Source organism: Rattus norvegicus, chromosome 8 (assembly GCF_036323735.1).
Source record: "Rattus norvegicus strain BN/NHsdMcwi chromosome 8, GRCr8, whole genome shotgun sequence".
Lineage (NCBI taxonomy): Eukaryota > Metazoa > Chordata > Mammalia > Rodentia > Muridae > Rattus > Rattus norvegicus.
This window is the reverse complement of record NC_086026.1, coordinates 50,172,978-50,193,964: the sequence shown is the minus strand read 5'-3', so window position 1 is coordinate 50,193,964 and position 20,987 is coordinate 50,172,978. Positions and strand designations below refer to the sequence as shown.

General features: G+C 44.0%; 1 protein-coding gene across 5 annotated transcripts in view; it reads left to right on the top strand.

Annotated features, from left to right (window-relative positions):
* Window positions 1-20,363, top strand: part of Jhy (junctional cadherin complex regulator) — a 56,828-nt gene extending 36,465 nt beyond the window's left edge. For all 5 annotated transcript variants that reach the window (XM_039082325.2, XM_039082327.2, XM_039082328.2 and 2 more), the window contains 6 exons: window positions 1,175-1,288; window positions 6,260-6,915; window positions 10,256-10,556; window positions 17,243-17,323; window positions 18,030-18,158; window positions 19,913-20,363. In XM_039082325.2, coding sequence (XP_038938253.1) covers window positions 1,175-1,288; window positions 6,260-6,915; window positions 10,256-10,556; window positions 17,243-17,323; window positions 18,030-18,158; window positions 19,913-20,110 — 1,479 coding nt within the window. In that variant the 3' untranslated portion in view covers window positions 20,111-20,363. The remainder of the gene's footprint in view (window positions 1-1,174; window positions 1,289-6,259; window positions 6,916-10,255; window positions 10,557-17,242; window positions 17,324-18,029; window positions 18,159-19,912) is intronic.
* Window positions 20,364-20,987: the final 624 nt, after the last annotated feature.

Here is a 20,987-nt window from a genome sequence, read left to right as displayed (position 1 = left end):
CATGACCAACTTGGGAAGGAAAGAGGTAAGTTCATCTCACAACTCGAGATCACACTCAGCCAGTGAAGGAAGTCAGGACAGGAACTCAAGGTAGGAAGCTGAAGGCAGGAACTGAGCACAGGCCACAGCATAATCCTTGCTCAGTTTGCTTTCTTTTACAACCCAAAACTCTCAGCACAGTGGTGGCACTACCACAGTGAGCTGGCCCCTCCCACATCAATCATCAAGCAAGAAAATGTCCCACAGGTCAATCTGGTGGGGACATTTTCTTAATTGAGGTTCCTTCTTTCCAAAAGACTCTAGCTTGTGTAAAGTTGACAAAAACTAGTCAGCATGGGTATTAAGTACTTTTTTTAAACTTATGATGGGTTTATCAGGACATAGTCCCCAATGGAGGTAAAGGGTATGGTATCATGTGTCTGTTGATGGGATCAATTGTTACTTGCAGTATCATGTTCTAATAACTGTCCTAAAGTTGTTTACGGACAAGGTATGGGACATTTAAACAAGGAGTATTTAGACCTCAAAGTACCCTTTCTCTCTTCTTGTCTTCAAGAGAAAACATTTTATTTCTATCTTCCCTAAGAGAAATCCAGTTCCTTCTCATGATTTTTATCTTGGGTGACCCTTCAAAATCTCAAATATTGAAGGCTTAGACCCCATGTTATGGTGCTATTATTGGGAGATGACACAAATTTTAGGAGCTGGGGACAAGTTGCAAGAAGTAAGTCATAGGTTGTGCCCTTAAAGAGTATATTAAGATGTCAGTCCCTTCCCCTGTGTCTCCTGCTTCCTGGCTGCTGTATGCTAAACCACTTTGTTCTGGACAATACTCCCAAAACATCAGAGCTAAGTGACCATGGGCTGAACCCTCTGAAACCATCCATTCAATACAGAAGATATTCTCTCTACAACCATGCACGAAAATAGATGCGTCTTCCTTTAAAACTGTTTATCTTGTTCATTTTTTTTAAGTCACAGAGACGAAAGGTTGACTGACGTAAGTGCCTGAAAACTGAAATTGACCCTTGCTATAAACCAAACATAAAGCCTGCCTCTGCGGGACCTCTCCCTAGAGTACAAAGACTGGGGCCCCATGGCTAGGAGACTGAAATGAACCCATTTAGGATGCAGTATACGCCACTTACTGCCATGTGTGTTTTTTTCCTCTTAGATTTCCTACCCCATCAGAGATGCTGGCAAGATGACTGTCCAGGATGACAAAGGAGTCGAAAACACTTTCATGGATCCTGAGGACAAATGGCATCAGAGAGCAAAGCAGCTCAAGGTCACCTGCTAGACTGTGTATTAAGTGTGCTTCAAGTGATACTGCTGGATAGAAGTAATGCCTGTCACTGGGTCCTTGTCATTTAAGGGTTATTTTAGAATGCCTGCCTATCTACCCATGCTGAAGACTGCCTCCTGCCATAGGTCGCTCCACCAGTAACACTAACTAATTTTGAAAGATCCCCTGTGTCAGAATACCATCATTTCACACTCCAAACATACAGAAGGAAGGGATGGGGTTGTGCAGAGGAAAAATAGTGTTTCCTTTAGGAGCTAATAACTGCCCAGTAGACTCAGGAGACACTGACCCTGAGGTTGGACCCCACCAAGCCTTGCTTCCAGAATATGCAAGCTTACCAACTAGTATCTATAACCTGATGGCATCCTTCTTTTCCACGGACACTCATAAGTGTAGTTGGGGAGTGGGTAATTGTCTCACTGTTTCTAGAAGAAATAGAAAGGTCATCCGTAGCCAATAGTTTCCTGGGTCGGTACATGGAATTATGTGGAGTCATTCTTGGAACAGATTCCATCCCTGATTAAGAAAGGATGAGTATGGGGCTGGAGAGATGGCTCAGCGGTTAAGAGCACTGACTGCTCTTCCAGAGGTCCTGAGTTCAAATCCCAGCAACCACATGGTGGCTCACAACCATCTGTAATGAGATCTGATGCCCTCTTCTGGTGTATCTGAAGACAGCTACAGTGTACTCACATGCATAAAATAAATAAATCTTAAAAAAAAAGAAAAAAAAAGAAAAAAAAAGGATGAGTATAGTGGCATATCTCTAACTCTAGTGTCCCAGCACTCAGAGGTAGGCACATGGCTGTTAATCAGAGGTCAACCTGGTCTACATTGCAAGTTCCAGGCCTGCCAATGCTACACAGTGAGACCTTGTCTCAAGGCCCACGGGGTGGGGTGGTGAGCCTTTCGAAATCACCAAGCCTAAGGAACATGTTGACATCACCAATTAAAGTCATGCATAAAGCAACTGAAAAGCTCAAAGTATCAAAGTTCCTCCAAGCATGGGAGAGGTTAGAAAAGACAGACATCTTAAACCCTCTCTGATCCTCACCAAGTCTCCAGGCTGCTGATAGAATTGAAATAAGTAAATAAATCAAGTCCCTTACTCAGAGCTTCCTGAGAGCTGATGTCAGAGAGACCACATCAGAACGTTGAAGGGATAAGGAAAGAAGTGTCTCCTGGCAACGTGGTGTAGAAGGCAGGAACTGCTAGTGCATGTGATAGAGAGCCTTGGGTCGTCATGATTTTCATGTCAGATTCCTCTGCCCACACTGGATCTTTGCATCCTGCTTAGGACCTCTTCATGCACCTTTCCTGGAACTGCATTGTCCTGCAACACTCTGTGCTCTCCTGTGGGTCTTCACGGGTTTCAGAAGTCCCATGTCATTGGTGTGCCCAAGCTAAAGGCAGAAGGTTCTCAGAGGCCTTGCTAAAGTATGTCCTTAGCCAGAAGACCCTTCCAGGTACCAGTGGTGGCATCACAAAACGGCACAGAATCCTTCACTAATTGCATCAAGTCCCTGTGACTATCCCCTTTCCCCATCTTTCTAAAGAGCCATGCGTTTGGTTTGGTCAACACAGGCATCTGTTTATCTGAAGTTCTTCCTTGCTGACAATGAGGGACTTAGTTAATAATTCATGCTGGATGTTTCTTAGTAATATTAGAAAGGGCCCGGAGAGATAGTTCAGTGTTTAAGAGCCATGGCTGCTCTGGACCTGGGTTCAGTACCCACATGGTAGTTCACTAGCTCTAATTCTAGTCCCAGGGATCTGACATCCTCTTCTTGCCTCCAAAGACAGCACACACCACACACATACACACACACACACACACACACAGTGCATAGATATATATTCAGACAAAATTTACATATATATAAAATAATATTAGATAAAAATTGGAATCTAAGGTCACATTTTTTAAAGACTTATTTATTTTATTTATATGAGTACACTGTAGCTGTCTTCAGACACAGCAGAAGAGGGCATCAGATCCCATCACAGATGGTTGTGAGCCACCATGTGGTTGCTGGGAATTGAACTCAGGACCTCTGGAAGTGCTCTTAACTGCTGAGCCATCTCTCCAGCCCTCACATTTTATTTTTAACAAACACAGAAGATAAACTGAGTACAACAGAAAGTTCTCTGGGCCAGAGGTAATCCTGGAGCCTGGAAAGACCTCTCAGGACCCCAGGGCCCAGCCAGGGCAGCTAAGAGCAACAGTGGCCTTTATGTTAGAGGAGATGGTGGTAAGAGTGTGCATTCTGCTTTCTGCTTATGACACATGGTCAGAAGAGCCACAGGACAAAAGCAGGCAGGCAGGGCTTTCACAGGGCTGGAGTGATGACACACTGTGGGTGGACACCGATGACTAAGGACGAGTCTCACTGTGCCACTCTCACCTCAGCTTTAGTAGATTCCCCAACTCTGTCACTCCACATGTGATACGAAAACCTACTGCCATTAAGCAGTTAGTCTGAGTGCCTGGAGACTATACCAATTGCCAGTGTGGGTAACAAAAGAATCCTAGTGAGAGCAGAATGAAATCTCGGATTTCCAGCCGATGGAGATTAAGTAGCCTGAGAAAGGCTTTGTCTATTAACTTCAGGGGACTCAGGTCTCACCACCTGAGAGCGACACCTGATGCCTCAATTGTAGGGTAATAAATCTCCAGCAGATCTCGAGGAGGCTACTTGGAAGGTGAGAGAAATCATATCAAGTCCGGAAACGTCTTGCTTTCTGAGGACTAAAATGACATCTCCCGGCACTTATGTCTATGTGAATAGAGGATTTAACACTCGAGACAATTCAGGCCTGGTAAAATGATGAGTTTTGGCCTCTGTTAACAAAGCGCCCTAGGAGGAGGGCTACTGTGATCTCAATCGGCTGCAACAAAAGAGGACAACATGGCGAGAATCAAGCAGTAACCAGGACTTCCCAGAAGAGGAATTTCTCCCGGGGCTGTTTGTCTGTGTGTTTGTTTGTTTGTTTGTTTGTTTGTTTTGGGTTGGAATGAGAAGAGAAAACGGGGACATGTAAGCCAGTTGATGACATAAAGTATGCCTAGTTACTCCATTATTACCCCAATATTACTCCATTACTCTGTTATTACTCCATTATTCAGCTGAACAAATGTTGCAAGGAATGCCATGATTGGTCAGTCGGAGTTAAAGTTTATAGATCATAACCAAGAGGCTTGTTTGACCTTTACTGACATGCTCACAGCATGAAGAGAGCCACTGAACACACCTGTCAGATTAGAAAATAGCAATTTCTGGGCCAGCAAGATGGCTCAGCAAGTGAGGGCGCTTGCCACCAAGCCTGAGGATATGAGTTCTATCCCCGGGACCCTCTTGGTGGAAGGGGAGAACTGATGCCTGCACGTGCGCACAAACAAATAAATCCAGGTAACACTTTTGGGGACCAAAAGTACACTGCAAGGAAGAGTGTACCTGGGACCATGTCTTGGGCGACTCTTTTCACCCACAGTCTCTCACATGCAGTTTGATAAACCACGTGGAAGAAAACCTTTTTCTTACCTGGATGCATAGTACAGGGTTTGTCAGTTTTTTAATGGGTGGGGGTGGGGGTGCCGCAGGAGAAAACTAATCCTTTGTAAGAGCCAATGAGAGCCCGGTCAATCCTCAAATGGCTTAAATCCCAAAGAAAACACGTTACACTTCAAATCGAAATAGTTCTTTACAAATGCCAACATTTCAGGCCACACTGTGTATTACTGTCGTAAATGTAACAGTCTTGTCCTTAGCATCCCAATGAGAATATGCAGAGGCTGGTGCTGTCAGCCTTGCAGATTGTACCGGAGACGCAAAAAAAAAAAAAAAAAAAAAAAAAAAAAAAAAAAAAAAAAAAAAACTAGAACTGCTTCCTTCCCCACCAACTAAAACAAATCCAAACAAGAAAGCAAGGCATGCTTTTCCCGGTCCGAGTATTTTTATTGGCCTTTGACGAGCTACCCAATGACTGCATTTTTCAATTAGCATTGCACAGATGTGTGTCGTGAAGGGTTCTTTTTTACATGCGAGCCCTGAAAGGGAATTGCAGTTCTATAACTCATCGATGCACATGGTCAGCTTGCTGTTTCAATAAGCAGTTAATCATTCGTTCCAAAGGCCTCTTTACCCTGCTCATTTTCAACCAAGTAATGAGTGCTCCATTCCTCGGGAAATACTCTTAAATGGCTGCACGGCACAATTTAGCTACACAGCGTATCTATTGTTCTGGGAGTACATTTTGTTGTTACCAGACTTAGAAAAGCCTGACGACTGCTCTGATATCGAAGTCCCCTCCCCCCCCCAGATGTTTGATTGCCTAAGTGCAGGCTATATCAGGCAGCAGAAAGCAAAAACAACCCTTATGGTTTCTCAGACGCCCTATCAAAGCTCTCTGACTCTTTCTTGGCCCTCTGAATGAGATGTGATTTGTTTCATCTGGCGAATAGGTCACTGACCTGCATGCACATGCAGAGCTGAGGGTCTGAACTATGTGTCATATGGAACTTGTACTTGGTTGGCACAGGCAAACCTCGGGTGTCTTGGGGTTGGAATTCTGGAAACGCTCATTCAGTTGACATGAGCCTGCACCTGTTAGCACAGATGTGTATTTCTCCTCTGTGCATCTCTAGAGGTGAAGCTTCTCTCCATCCATTTCCCCATTTGGTGACGCCTCCCTATATAGCTTGTCAGTCAGAGACCTAATACAGAGCTGTTTTAAGCCCTCAAACTCTGTCTGGGCTCATGATTTAACATTTCCTCAGTGGCTCACCCTCCAATCACCTATAACTAGGAGAAAAACTCCTCATACTCTCTCCTTTTCAATCCATGGTCACATTCCTAGATGTTTTGACCCCCATTTAAAAAAAAAAGAATTAATTGAAAATTTATGAAGAATGCTCATCTTCTGATTTTGCCTTAACTGTAATATCTTTTTTAGAATTACCAAGAACATTTGTCTCAGTGCGAAGATACAAAATCAGGCAACGTCCCAAGAGGTCAGTCTTCCAATGCAGCCAACGTCCAGCAACCTTCTAGAAGAACAGCCAAGGCCAGGGTTCAGAAACAGAAGAAATATCAGAATGGCCTGAAATCTCTTGGGACAAAAGAACAAGTTGTCAGTCAAAATAATCAGAATAACTCTCTCCAACAACCACAAACCCAAAGGCTGCCTATGGATACCTCATCAAAGCATGAGCCAGCTGCACAAATGACCGCTTCTAATCCCAATTTACAGGACCCCAGAACCCTCACCCATAATCCCAAAGTCACCTCCGACCCATTCTTTCCACCCAAGGAGACTTTTGACAGAGTAGTATATAAAAACTCTGTCTTAGGGCTGAACACTAATAAAAGAAGAGGACACAGATACAAGGAAGAGAAAAGAATTTTGTATCAGCAACAGCCCATCTACATATTTTCTGATGGAGATCTGCAGGACTTTAATGAACTTTCTCACAGACATGAGTCCCTGAGTCAGAGAGGACCCCAGTCTGATTATCGCATGAACACACACAGGTCCAGGTCGACGAAGACTAAGAAGCCATCCAAAGAACCGGAGGCAGAGACGAAATACAAGAACATAGAGATGCTCTGGTGAGAAGTCTCTTTAAAGTTTGCAAACTTTCCTATTTATTTTTATTAATGTACATGTGTGTGTTTGCAAAATGTGTGCACATGTGTGCATTGAATGGTGCACATACACAGATGTGTGAGAGAGAGAGAGAGAGAGAGAGAGAGAGAGAGAGAGAGAGAGAGAGAGAATGTGCAGATGCATTATGTAGCATGTGTGGAGGTCAGAGACAATGTGTGGATCTGGGGATTAACTCAGGGACATTAGAGCTTACATAAGTGATTTTATACAGAGCCATTACAACTGCTTGGAATTTCCTTATCTTGAATGGTTTTCTAGAGGAGAAGTAAGAGTCTTGTAGAGAAAGAAGAGAGAGAGGGGGAAGGGGACAGCAGAGTCCCTGGGCAGGTGAGACCAGACGAAAAGGCCAACTAACCCCTCCCTGCCTCAGATTCCTGCCTGGCTTCTGGTAGTCTTCTCTTCCCAATCTCTCTACTGTTTCCATGGTAATGAAACTAGAAGTCGGAGCAAGGGGAGAGCACAAGGACCCAGGCAGAGTAAATTAGCATGCTTAGAAAGATTTGAGTAATGACTAGAGAAAAAGTTATCTCTGGCCTGGAGTGGCATAGCCTAGAAAGGAATGTATAGACACTGAAACACCATCACTTACAGAAATTACCTAAAAATCCAATGGTGGGGAAAGGTTTAGGGAAATGGTGATATTTAGTCCCCTGTGACCATAACAAATATGCCTCTGAGGAAATGCTCTTGTAAGAAGGAAATGAGGAATAGGGACACAACCCAAGGGCTATGAACTCTGCTTTCCTAATTTGCACATGGAAAGAAAGTCCACCCAATGGTGAGTGATGGCTATTTCTGGATCAACAGTTAAGAGCACTGGCTGCTCTTCTAGAGGACCTGGGTTTAATTTCCAGCACCCACATGGTGGCTCACAACTATCTGTAACTACAGTTCCACAGGATCTGATGCCGTCTTCTAGTCTCTGAAGGCACCAAGTGTTCAAGTGGTGCAAGACATACATGTAAACAAAACATCCAGACACATGAAAGTTGCAAGGTGTGATGGTGCACAACTTTAATCCAGCACTCAGGAGGCAGAGGCAGGCACATCTTTTTATGAGTTCAAGGTCAGTCTGGTCTACATAACAGACTCCAAGCCAGCCAAGGCTATGTAGTAAGACCCTGTCATAAATGAATAAATAAGTGAATAAGTAAATAAATAAGACCCAAATTTTAAAAAATCTTGGAAAGAAATAGTGGTTATCTCTGGCAAGAGAAATCAAGATTATGTTTTTATTCTTTAGAGTTAGAATTGTTCAAGTTCCCTATTGTGTGAATCCATTACTTCTATAAATAAGAAAAAGAAAGTCAATTTTTTAACGTAATTTCAAGACACCATCCCTGATGCTCCTTAACCAAATGTGTTTTCTGGACACTTGACATGTGATGACTTTGACACTAAAATACACAGAAGACACACTCAGTCTGATACCGTGGGGCACCTTCAAGGCGCTTGTTTTCAAAAACAGAATGGGGAGACAGCTTTACATATATATACATTGGAAGGGAGACAAGTTCTACACCAGACGGTCTGGGATATACATTTGGTAAGGTTCAGGTCAGCTTTCTGGAGAGACAGCGATGGTTGGCGAGCACTTTGTCGCCTTCTCTCTGGCTTTAGAGTAGTGACTTCTGACCCTTTTATCATAATAAATATTTAGGTTGGGTGTGGTTGTGTGCACCCCTGCCATTTCACCATGCAGGGGGCTGAGGGAGGAGGATGCTGAGTTCAAGGGCAACCTAGGCTGCCTAGTGTTAACCTGACTGCAAATGACAGGCGTATCTGTAAGCCTATTGCCTGGAGTTCGAACCCCAACCTTTACCCTCTGACCTCCACACATGCACTGCAACCCATGTGTGAATGCCATCGTTCACACAAACATATGTTCACACAACATGCACATACGCACACAATTACATGCACATACACAAAATAAAAATAAATAATTTTTAGCTTTTAGAAGGTAGACATAGAAAATGCCTTTGTTTCTATTTTCCTTTGCAAAGCACTATTGTTATAAATGAGCTTGAAACTTAATCAAATATGTTTCATCGACCCCGTAATGTAATGAAATACATTCACGGGCTTTTACTGTGACACTGTCCTTTTGCTCCTAAGATTAGCACACCTCTTCATATTGGTCTTCTGTTTGCTACTGAGGCTATTGATGGAACCAGAGCCTTGTACAGTTTAGGCAGGGACTCCAGCACATGCTATATCACCAGCTCAGCATACCGGATTAGATCGCTCAATTCATTTGCCTAGGATTTAATAACATTCATATGCATGAGGGAGGTTAGGCTTATATCTCTCCTGTCTTGCACTGGGCTCACCCAGAGTGTTATCAATATGCTATCAGACCAGGTAGGGTGTCACAGGTCTACAGTCCCAGCACTGGGAGATTGAGACAGAAGAATCAGGAGTTCAAGGTCAGGTCAAGGTGAGGAGGAGTTCAGTAACATTTTGAGTCCCTGGTCAGACTGGTCAGACTGGGCTATATGAGGAGGGGCGACCTGAGCACAGGGAGTGTCGGTTTTATGCATGCGTTGAGGACTGGGCTCTCTTTGACTCTTTTACATCCTCTGGGACAGGTTGTAAGCACCTGTTACATAGACGTTTGATACATTTTTCCTGTGAAACTGTGTGGATCGCGGTTGTTTTGTCCGATACTGTCTGTGGCAGACTTGAGCCCCTATCATTAGCATCACAGTTTTTCCTCTTTATTTACACTGTCGCTGTTTCACCTTTAGTCAGTCTGATGAGTTCCATTTTCTAGGAAAACTTAACACTTTTCCTGTTTTATGAAGTGCTACCATTAACGTTTTTACATGGTTTGTTCAGATTATTTCAGATTTTTATATCTGTAGTCGTGTCCTTATTTTCTGCTACACTTTTTCTCCTCTTGGGGCATCAGGGGGATAGAGTTTCACTTTGGAGTCCTTGCTAGGGTCTAAAATAATCAGTGTGTTACCGAGGATCTGAGTTCAGTTCCTCGGACTCACTTAAGATGCCTGTAACTCCTGGTGTAGGGATCTGACATCCTCTTCGGGACTCTGAGGGCACCTGCACACACGTGTACACATAGAGAGAGACACATAAGTAAATGAAATAAATGTTTTTGAAATGGAATTAGAATGTCCCAAAGGAAAAGAGAAGGATTTGAAGGCAAGAAATCATGTATCCTATAAAGATGAGGGATTCCTAAAGATTTCTACACAGAAAGCGGTGTTACAGATTCAAGTTTTATTTAAAAAAACAAAAACACTTGTGTTTTCTCCAAAGGAAACTCCACTCTTCCTCGGACATGGAGCCCGTGAGTGCCTCTCCAGACTCCCGGCTCGCCCAGATCATGGAGCAGCACCAGCAAGCCCTGCTACAGCTGGCAGAGGTGCAGCCCAGCGAGGGCTCCTTGTCCAGCACCGTATTCCCGCCTATCCTGTCCAGGGTAGAGAGTGAATCCCAGCTCGATTCAGAGAGAAGCCACAAGCACCAGATGAGGATGGCCCGTAGTAATTCAGAGGGCTACCTGCTTCAGCTGGAGAAAGGGAAGAGACACAGGAAGCGAAGCCAAAGCCGCACAAAGGTGACAAAAGCGTTGCTTGTCTAGCCTAGTCTTAGTCGCTCTTGAATTTTGATGACAGATGGGCCTCTGGTCCAGGAACCGAGAGCCCTCCCCTCTAGTCTGAGCTACTCCCTGAGTTTCCTCCCCACCTTTTCCAGAAGTTTCTCTTGCCAAGAGTACCTACTCCCACTTCCCTTTTAGGTCCTCTCTCAGGGAAAAGTCTACACTGCAGGTAGGCAATATTAATCCTGCTTTTATCCTCAGTTCAACCACCACTTTTCCTCACCTGAATCCCTCTTCTAAACTGAGTTCCACGTCTTCACATCTGAAGAGAGAGTAGGGCTGAGTGAGTGTAAGCCGCATTGCCAGAGGGGAGGTCTCTCGCCTTCCACCACTGGTTCCTCAGCATCAAACATGCCTCTTGGTACGCACCTCAAATCAACTTTGACAGCAAAATATCCAGGCCACTCAGTTTTCAATGAATTCTTATCTAGAGTTTGGGTCAAAAAAGCAATTTTGTGCAATTCAGTTTCTTCATGTCTTGTTAAAAGCAACCTTTTTAATTCTCAGGAAGACCATGTGCTTCCAGGGTGAAATAATGTATTTTTGGTTTTCACCACTATAAGAAGGTTATTTTATGAAGAAGTCTATTTAGCTCATGGTTCTGAGGCATGGAAAGAGCTCCTTTTAGCCTGACACCAGAAGACCCCCCACTTCCACTGTAGACAAGAAGGTCTAAGTTTTGGGACTCACAGGTCACCTCTTTTCCCAGAGAAACATCACTAACATGACTGTTGGATTCTAAAATACTGCTTGTACCACTTTCAAGTGTTTCTCAAATAACCCAAGACTTATAGACCAGACTGGGAAGCAGGTTTCATATGTGTCATTTTCATGGAGACAAGCAATCAGGCCGTTGCAACCCACCAGGGCCTAAGAATTAAACATACACAGCCTCCCAGAAGAGCTTTCCTGCAGTTGAAAACAACTTTTAAACTGAATTTCCAGTTGCCATCCTTGGTCCAGCCCCATCTCATAGGGTCTTTGTAAAGGGTGCTACTCACTGGCTTGCTTCTCACTATTACTATTACTCAGCCTGCTTTCTTATAGAATCCAGGACTGCCAGCCTAGGGGATAGCACCACTCACAATGGGCTGAGCCTTTCCCTCATCAATCACTAATTAAGAAAATGTCTTGTCTACAGACTCACCTCATGGAGACATTTTCTCAGTTGGGGAGTTACTGACTTACCCCAGACCCTGATTCCTCATAGGAACAATCAGAATTACTCTTACTTTTTTAAAGGTGTGGTGTAAAAGAAAATGAAATAATGCACTAATGCCTTCACTTATTCCCTAGCAAAGGTTACACATCGATTAAATGTCGTTTCCCGTTCCTTTCTCCTCACAAATAGAATTCGTGCTGTGCTGAGAAAGGATAGAGGAAAATGCCCTGGTAAAAGTGTTCAATACCAGAATGCTAAGGCCATGGAAAGGTTAGGAAAGCAGAGGTAATTTCCTGCTCCTCACCACCCCTTCCCCACTTTCTGTGAGGGTGGCTTCAATCCATACACATCCATTTTCCCAGCCCAGTATCTCGAGTCTACATGTCACACACACACACACACACACACACACACACACACACACACACACACACACACACGTACTCTTTGTCCTTTAAGCCCTTCCAGAAGCTGAAGTGACTTAGAACTGAGTGATTTGTATAGGTCAGCAGGTAGTCAGGGCACCAGACAGAGAGAGTCATTATCCACATCACGCCCATTTGCTGGCCACGTCAAATCTCTTGGTTTCCAAGGGAATCGTCCCGAATCACAGTAAAAAAATTTGAGGATTTGTAAAGATAATAGGCCTGGGGCCCCCTTCCTCTTCTGGCAGTGCTGTCTGAGAGTGATTTTAGAATGCAAGGTATTGTTCACGTCATCAAATCCAGGCTTAAGACTAAGAAATTAACACAGCACAAAGGATTCCAAACTAGCAGCATACACTTCTGCTGACTCCAGCCACCACGAAGTAAGGGCTCGGTACAGAGTTCCCTGGCAGATGAGGGCTGAGCCTCTGTAATTGACTGATGTTTCTCGTCACAGACAATCTGGGGCTTGCTGCTTGGCTGCACCTAAGAAGAGTTTTATTTGGATTAATTTTAGTGACCGCAGAGCACACATCCTCTGCTTGCTGCTCTCTGGCATCCAACATGTTGTTTTTATCTTGTTTTCAGTAACTTTCAGTCTTCTGCATCTGAGGGATTTTTCTGGAGAATAGATCTGCAGTCAGTCTCCCCACCCCCAGCAGGGTTTAACAGTTCTGAGCTGAAACAAATACGTACAGATCTGTCCCTGTCCCTTCAATTCAGCCATACTCTTTGGAGTACACAGTGACAGTCGTACACCTTGCTTGAGAGAATCATGAATGATTAGTAGGGACCTCTCCCCCAGGAAAGTCCCATGCAGCCTCCCTTTGAGGGGCCAACACCAGTACATGTCAGCTAGTGTGTCGCTTTGCTTGTTTGTTGTCAGTTGTTTTTGTGGTGGTAGTTGTTGTTGTTGTTGTTGTTGTTGCTGCTGCTGCTGCTGCTGCTGCTGCTGCTGCTGCTGCTGCCGGTGGTGGTGGTGGCAGTGGTGGTGGTAGTGATGGTTTTAGTTTTGGTTTTGGTTTTGGTTTTGGTTTTTGGTTTGGGACATCTTTTAAGATAGGGTATCACTCTCTAGCCCAAGTTGACCTGACTCATGGTGGTCCTCCTGCCTCAACCTACCATGTGCTAGTATTACAGGTGAAAGTCACTGAGCCTAGGTTCCTGTGAGCTTTATGCAGACATACGTGGAGAATGTGCTTAGGCACTCATTTAGATTGTGGCTCTATCTGCATTTGTCTGATCCCTTTATTCAGAGACTCAGTAGGATTGTTGGCCTTGATTTCTTAGAATTGTCGGCGTCACTGTCATTAGCACCAACGTCACCATCTTTGTTTTGTCATCATGCCGCTTTTTAGTCTTTTAGAAACCACGGAGTAAATGAAAATAACATCTGAGGATTGCTTGACTGTAAAAGACTATTGAAGAAACTTAAAGTAGCTTAGCCGCCTAGAACTGGCCACGTAGGGACTGGGCAAGGCAAGTGAGGGTTAATGGGTCCTGGAAGACTTTCGTTTGGTTTTATTTCTTTCAGAATGATGAAGATGTTGTCCAATTAGATTGGACAATGCTTACATAATTCCCTGCCTATCCTCAAAACCATGAATTGAGCAGCTCTAAGTGAGTGAATTTTGTGGTATGAGAATTATATCCCAACAGTGCTGTTAAGACTTCAGATGGAGAGAGATCAAACAGAATTACAGAGCTGAGCTCTTCCTGATTACTTGCGCCAAACTTAAGCAGATCCAAGATTCTCACTGCCAGTCACCCAGAACAAACTCCCCCAGGAGCCACCCCCTTCCCCTGAGAAATGTCGCAGTGCTGCGGGCAACTCATCCTGTAAAGGGATCAGCAGCCATGGGGATGGCCCATTTGGGCCACACGCTCTCCCTTCCAGTGCATGATCCTTGGCTCTGGCTTTTCTCACACTGACCTTGATGCTTACTGAAGTTGCTAGCAAGAAACACAGCCAAAGATCAACACACGATTATCCATGCTCCCTGGCACGGCCTTTGTGAGCTGGTAGCATGATTAAAAGTTAAGCTGCACCAGGCTAAGGATGGGGTTTCTGCCCACTGATCATTTCTTTCTCATCATCTTTGAACAAATTGGATTTATGGCTTGGATGTGAGTGGTGGTTTAGTTGTTGGTCTTTTTTTTTTTAACCTTTTTTTATTCCTTTTTTTACTTTGACAAATACATCATAACTTAGTGATTTCAAGACAGTGGCACAGAGGGCACGTGTAAGAAGACTGAGCTTGTAGTCATAAGCATAGGTTGTCTGAGTTCAGCCAACTGTTAAAAATATCTGAAGTTTTTAAGGGGTGTTAACACCCGACTTTGTAACCAAGGTTTGAAAAAAGAACCATCTTACCACTCCCATGGCGGCAGAAATGGCCTTCAGTGTTCATTAGATCTTAATAGCCATACATCGATCAATTTATTTCAAAGAATTAAAGTAGCATACAACGTTTACCTCAGTGTATCTTCGACGGGCAACATTTAGAGAAATGCCTACATTATTTAGTGACATGAAACAATAGGTTAGAATATTTGCCTAAAAGTCCCAGTTTTGAAATCCACTTGGAGTCCGGTAAGTAAAGTATAATACCAAAATGTTTTAGTAAAAATATTAAAATAACTGTAGTATATGAATACTTTTATAAATATAAGAAGAGGGGCCAGCAAGATGGCTCAGCAGATAAAGATGTTTGTCTCCCAGGCCTAATGATATTAGCTTGTATGTGCATGGGCCCACGCGAACACACACATACACACACACACAGAGAGAAGGACATATAAATAAATGGACTTAACTAAAATTTCTTTCATATTAAAAGCAAGAGTATGAAGAAGCCAAACATAATGGCATGTGCTTGTAATCCCAACACTTGGGCTGAAGAACAAGTTCAAGGACAGCCAGGGTTATAGTGAAAGCCCCACCCTCCCAAAAGAAAGACACAAACAGACATAACAGCAGACAGGAAACAGACGTGGACAGATTCAGTGCTTTTATCCTGGCAATGACTATTTCCCTATAGAGTCGCCCTTTTGCCATGTCCGCCAATAAGCAGTAATCCCAGCTCTGCGCTGGGGAGGTTTTATTTTTATTTATTTTTTTTTGTTCTTTTTTTCGGAGCTGGGGACCGAACCCAGGGCCTTGCGCTTCCTAAGCAAGCGCTCTACCACTGAGCTAAATCCCCAACCCCGGGAGGTTTTATTTATTTTAGTGTTAGTTTTAATGATTTCAGACCAAAGGCTTCCTTGAAATAAAATCTTGCCTTCTCTAGACTTTGATGCGCTGAGAGAGTTTTGAGCATAAATGTTTAACACCGCGGCAGGGCCAGTTCTGTTTACAGAGCCTTTATTCGCTGAAGGGCAGAAGTGTTGCACCTGAGTGGTACATTATTTTGCTCCTTCTGAATAGCTTCACTGAAGCCCTGGTGTGCTGGGGATATTGCCTTCCACAGTGGTGAGAGGCTGCCCAGCAATCTCAAAACCGTGGCTTCATTCTTCCTTCATACAATTAACCCAGAGGTAGGCAGCTGCTAACACTAGGGTTTCTGCAGCTCAGAATATCAGAACCAAGAGCTATATGCTTCTCCTGTTTCTCCCCCTGCCTGAAGGAGTGCTGTTCTAGCCCCAGGAATCCCGTCCACTTTGGGGGTGGGGATAAAAAATAAAATGAGAACGGAGGGGTTGTGCCAGACCGAATAAGAGTTTCCAAAAACCTGAGTGCCCGCCCCCCACCCAACTCAAGCATAGTTTCCCGGGGCCAGAGCTCCATGCTGGGGAGATTTCAGGGAAAGAATTGGTCCACATACACAGGTGCTGGAAACAGTGCACCTTTAATGAATGTACCTGATGTTTCCAAGTCATTATAACGTCAGAACGACTCTCCAAGTGGTGCTTACATCACTCCAGGTATTAGTAATCCAGGGAGAAAGCAAGCATATGGACAGTGCGCACAGGTTATAGGCTAGTACAGCTCCTTATAGAAGGACTCAAGCATCTTAGGCTGCAGTATCCACAGCGTATCCCGGACCCAGTACTCACAGGTGATATGGGACAACTAACTGTAGTTGCTTTCCCGGCTTCTGCAGTGGGGGGGGGGGGGTGTCCAGGGAGAAGCCAGTGCTTCTGTAAGTAAAAACCACATTGAGAACATGGTTGATACAATCTGGGCACAGTTCATCTTAGGATCATGAAGGATACTTGAAGTAACTCTAACTGACCTGGTGAAAAGTTCTCAATCATCTGATAATCACTGCCAAACTGTGTCTCAGAAAAGGCTCACCAGACATACAGCCCATCAGGATGGCATGATAGCTCAGTGGTTGGGGCACTTGCTGCTCTTACAGAAGACCAAGGTTCGGTTCCCAGCACCCACACAGTGGTTCACAACCATCTGTAACTCCAGCTCTGGGAGATCCAACAGGCTCTTCTGACTTCTGGATGCCCATCAAACATTCCAAAGTCACACTAGTTAACAGAGCAAAACTAATTTCTCAGTGGGTCTTGCCAAGACTCACCTGCTCTCTTTTGAGTCTTGTCAATGAGTGACAGTTGATTTTTTTTTCATCCTTAAAATCATCTCTTATTCTACCAATGAACCGTGGTTTCATTGTCTTCTGAGGTATCTCTGAAAGGCGGGATTCACCTCAGTGGACAGGGACTTTCTGGATCAGTGTATTGGCTGCGTACCATTGGCGAGGACTCCTTTGATTTTGCAAACTGCTTATGGTAACAGCTGCGTGGGGTGAGTTTTATTATACATGCTTCAGCTAAAGAATGTAAACCAAAGAGCAAATTCTTTCCTTGAAATTACTCATTATTTCAGAATTTCAATCTCTTTTATCTCAGAAGTGAAAAGCTCAGAACACATTAGCTAACAAATGCTAAACAGACTGCGACCATGAAACAGCCCCATTGCCAAGAAATGCACTCGTTCTCCAGCCTCCCACCAGAGTTTCGTTGTCCTTCCTTCCTATGCCCCGATGACTTCTTTAAGGGACACCAGGCCTTGAAAAGAACCATTTCTGTGGTTGTATTTTCAGAGTTCCAAGCTGAAAGGTTATCAGAAAAGAGACGTGAAGCTTGGAGGCCTGGGACCTGACTTTGCGTCCATCAGAGACAAAGTAAGTGGCCTGCGAGATTTTCAGCCTCAGTATTCTCTACCTGTCCTTAGCAACGGGGGTAAAGGTGCACCCCAGCATCGAAGACCAGTGCAAATCTCTGGCACTGAGTAGACACCCCAGGAACAGCAGGTCTAATAGAGTCCCAGATTCTCCTGCTGCAAAATAATAAAAAAAAAGCATTCTTAGCCTGTGTTATTTTATGCACTGCCTTTCTGTCAGATCTGAAAGCCTCCCACAAGAGCGGGGCGCGTGAGCGTGGAAGGGATGCGTGTGCTGTGCGGCTATTGGTCTCCCTGAGAGAGTTGTCTTGATAACTTTGAAGTGGCTACAGAGAAGACACTTAGGATCCGAGTTCCCCACCCCGAGGAAGTGCACCCACTTTATTCTCTTCCCTATGGTGAAAGGAGATCTTCATTTAATGTGTTTGAACTGCAGTTGCACTCAGGCATAAAAAGAGTCTAGTTCAAAGTTGGAAGCAGAAATGAAAATAAATTGGGTAAATGCAACAAAGAAGAAGCTGAATAGAATTTAGCCTCTGTTAAGAGAACAGTGCGGGTGCGGCTGCTCTCACAGCAGATTCTCCCGGGAAATGTTAACCAGTTCACTGCTGCCAGGGTCACCTTCCTGAGCCACCCACCTCCATAAAACCAATGCCGCTGAGAGAATTAGGGGAGATTCGCTCACTCTCCTCCGTTTCTCCCCACAGATGCAAACGTTACTGCAGCAAAAAGAGTATGCAAAGCAAGTCAAGGAATACAACATGAAGACACTGTCCGTCCTGTCCAAACCCCAGACATCAAAAACTGACAGTAAGTCAACGATTTCTCGGAAGAAGGTAAGACGCTCGAGTGGGGCATTTATTGCTTCAGTCAGAACAATAAAGGGACACTTTGGTCACCTCCTCACCTCAAGAGATGGGCTTGGATATTCAGAAACAGCCAATCCTACACTTACAGGTTATCCACAAATATTAATGTAAACACACACACACACACACACACACACACACACGTGTGAGTACATTGTCTTAATTTTGTCACACATAGAAATAACAAACTGATTTCTCAGCAAGAGCCTGCAGTCAAATTAATGATCGGTTTCATTCTCTATCATTAAGTAAGTTTCAAGGGAATAGAGCACTCTTGCTGTTCACATCAGACAGACAGACAAACAAACCCTTCATTGTTTATTTAAATCCATTTAAGTCCCTATGCTTTTCCAGAGGGACTGTGTGGGTTACTCCGGTGTCGGGGGGGGGGTGATTTTTAAAAAATACATAACATCCGTCCTCTGAGATGCCATCTAACGAAGAGTAGGGATGTGAATGAAATGCATACTATGGCGACACACCACCACCCCCTGCCTCAGTAGATTTACTCCTATAAGGCCATGGGGACTCCTCGAAGAAGAAAACACACCCTTTACTGCCCTCAGGGATGTGTGCTGTGTGTTCTCTTTTACCAATCATCCTATCAATTCTTCCTCAGACCTTGATGACCTCATCTTCCTCACCAAATGCCCATAGTGCTGTTTCTTTCTTTCTCTGACCAATTACATGCTCATAAAGATTTACACAGTGACAAATCTGTAGGAATTCCCACAGCTGTCTCATTCATGTGCAGAATGTGAACTTTTTATGTCTTGAGGGTTTTTTCCCTTTTCCGATACTATCCATTCCCATTTCAGCTCTCAATAAAGTCTTCTTAAAGTATGTAGCTTAAGCAGACTAGGGTGGTGAATGCATTTAATCCCAGCACTCAGGAGGCAGAGGCAGGAGCATCTCTGTGAATTCAAGGCCAGCCTGGTCTACAGAGTGAGTTCTAGGGCAGCCAAAGATACACAGAGAAACTCTGTCTCAATAAAACAAAACAAAACGAACAAAGCTCAGGGTTGGAGAGGTGGCTCAGGACTTTAAAACACTCACTATTTTACAGAGGTCCCAGATTTCAGTTCCAAGCACCCATATAATGGCTCACAACCATCTGTAACTTCAGTTCCGGAGGATCCAATGTAACAAACCAAGTTCAGTTTCCCTCAACTACAAGCGATGCCTTCAGTCTCCAGCTACAAGTCTTTGTTGGCTAGAAAGCCTTAATTCAAGGTTGAATTCTATTAGAAGTTTGGTATTAGCAAGACTTTCAGAAAGTTGACAGATTAAACACATGAGAAATCAGTTTGCAAACACTTAAAAGTCTTTTCACTCTTACTTCTCCCTCTTGCTCTTTGTTCTCTGTTCTTGCCCCCTTCCCCCTTCCCTCCACGTGCCCATAGCCGGTCGCCTTTCCTCTCCTCTACTTTTCTCCTCTCATTAAACCTCTCCGTGTGGGGGAAAGAAGTCTTTCACTGTAAAAACATCCAAATGACACAGCAGCTGCCCACATCCATTCTGCAGCTCTGTGTTGCTCCACAACATGCTGTCAGTGACTGACTTTTGTTCAACCTATGCATCATAACATGTCGTCTGCATTTTCTATCCGATGGCCGTCTCTGCCCATATTACAGCAACTGTCTCCATCTATATCATAAACCTCTCCTAAGACTAACTTCCCGGTTTAAATGAAGGGTTTTTTTTTCTTGTTATGCCCTTAGGCTTTGGACTATGCTAAGACCATCCCCAAACCCAAACCACCAAATCTGCCTTATCAAACAATGAAGAAAACTAATAACTCAAAGCACAGTGAGAAAGAAGGAAGCTTACCGGAAATTTCCCTGCTGGAGATCCTGCAGAGCAGACATGAGCGGGAAAAGCAGGCCGTGGCTGCTTTCAAAGTCCTTCACATTGTCTAGGCAGCATTTGGTGGGGATCAAAAATGCTATGCAAGGGACGTGGAGAAAAGAAAGTGAACCGTTCCGTCTACGCTGAGTGGTGAGCAGGCCCTGCCTGCTGCCTGCCTGCCACCCTTGTCCACTCTGTGCAGAAGTTAATGGTGGCATGTTTAACCTTCTGGAAAGAAAAATATATGTAATTATTTATTTTCCAATCTGTTAGAATTTGGGCAGGTAGGCAGCTAGACAATAAAGCCTTTGGTTTTATATTGGATCTTCTGACTTGTTAAACTACCTCTGCCCTTCTTCCACACAAGGAAAATTTACAGGCGTTTCCAAATGAATGTGCCTGCGTATGTTTCTCTAACCCCTCAAGACAGAGTGTACATACTTCAGTCTTTCCGAAAATGTTTGGCTGACCTAGTCACCGAGGTAACATGTCCAAAATAACACTTCTGCTTTCAAGTCTCAAAAGAATCTTATATATAAAGTTGAAGTTTTGAAGATGCCTCTAGATGGACATAGTGAAATAGGAAAGAAATCCTGACTCCATTCTAACAGTACTAAGACTTAAGACATTAATCAAAAAGCCCTCAAGTGTAGGGAAATCCACCTCACATCACTTTATGGTCAAAGCCAACGACTCCACATCTGTAAATCTATAGGGCATAATGTTATCATTGTGGTTATCTTTAAATGTTATCAAATGCATGCACTTCAGAGTTTACTATGAATATAAATATTCATATTCGGGTTTTTTTCTCTTTTGAAGCATTACCAAGATTCGGAGTCTTAAAATTCCTCAAGAGTCAGGAACATCTGTATATGTTTGTATTCTCAGCACTTGGAAAGTTGAGGAAGTGGGAGCGGGGCTGTGTTTCACAGTGGACGCTAGGCT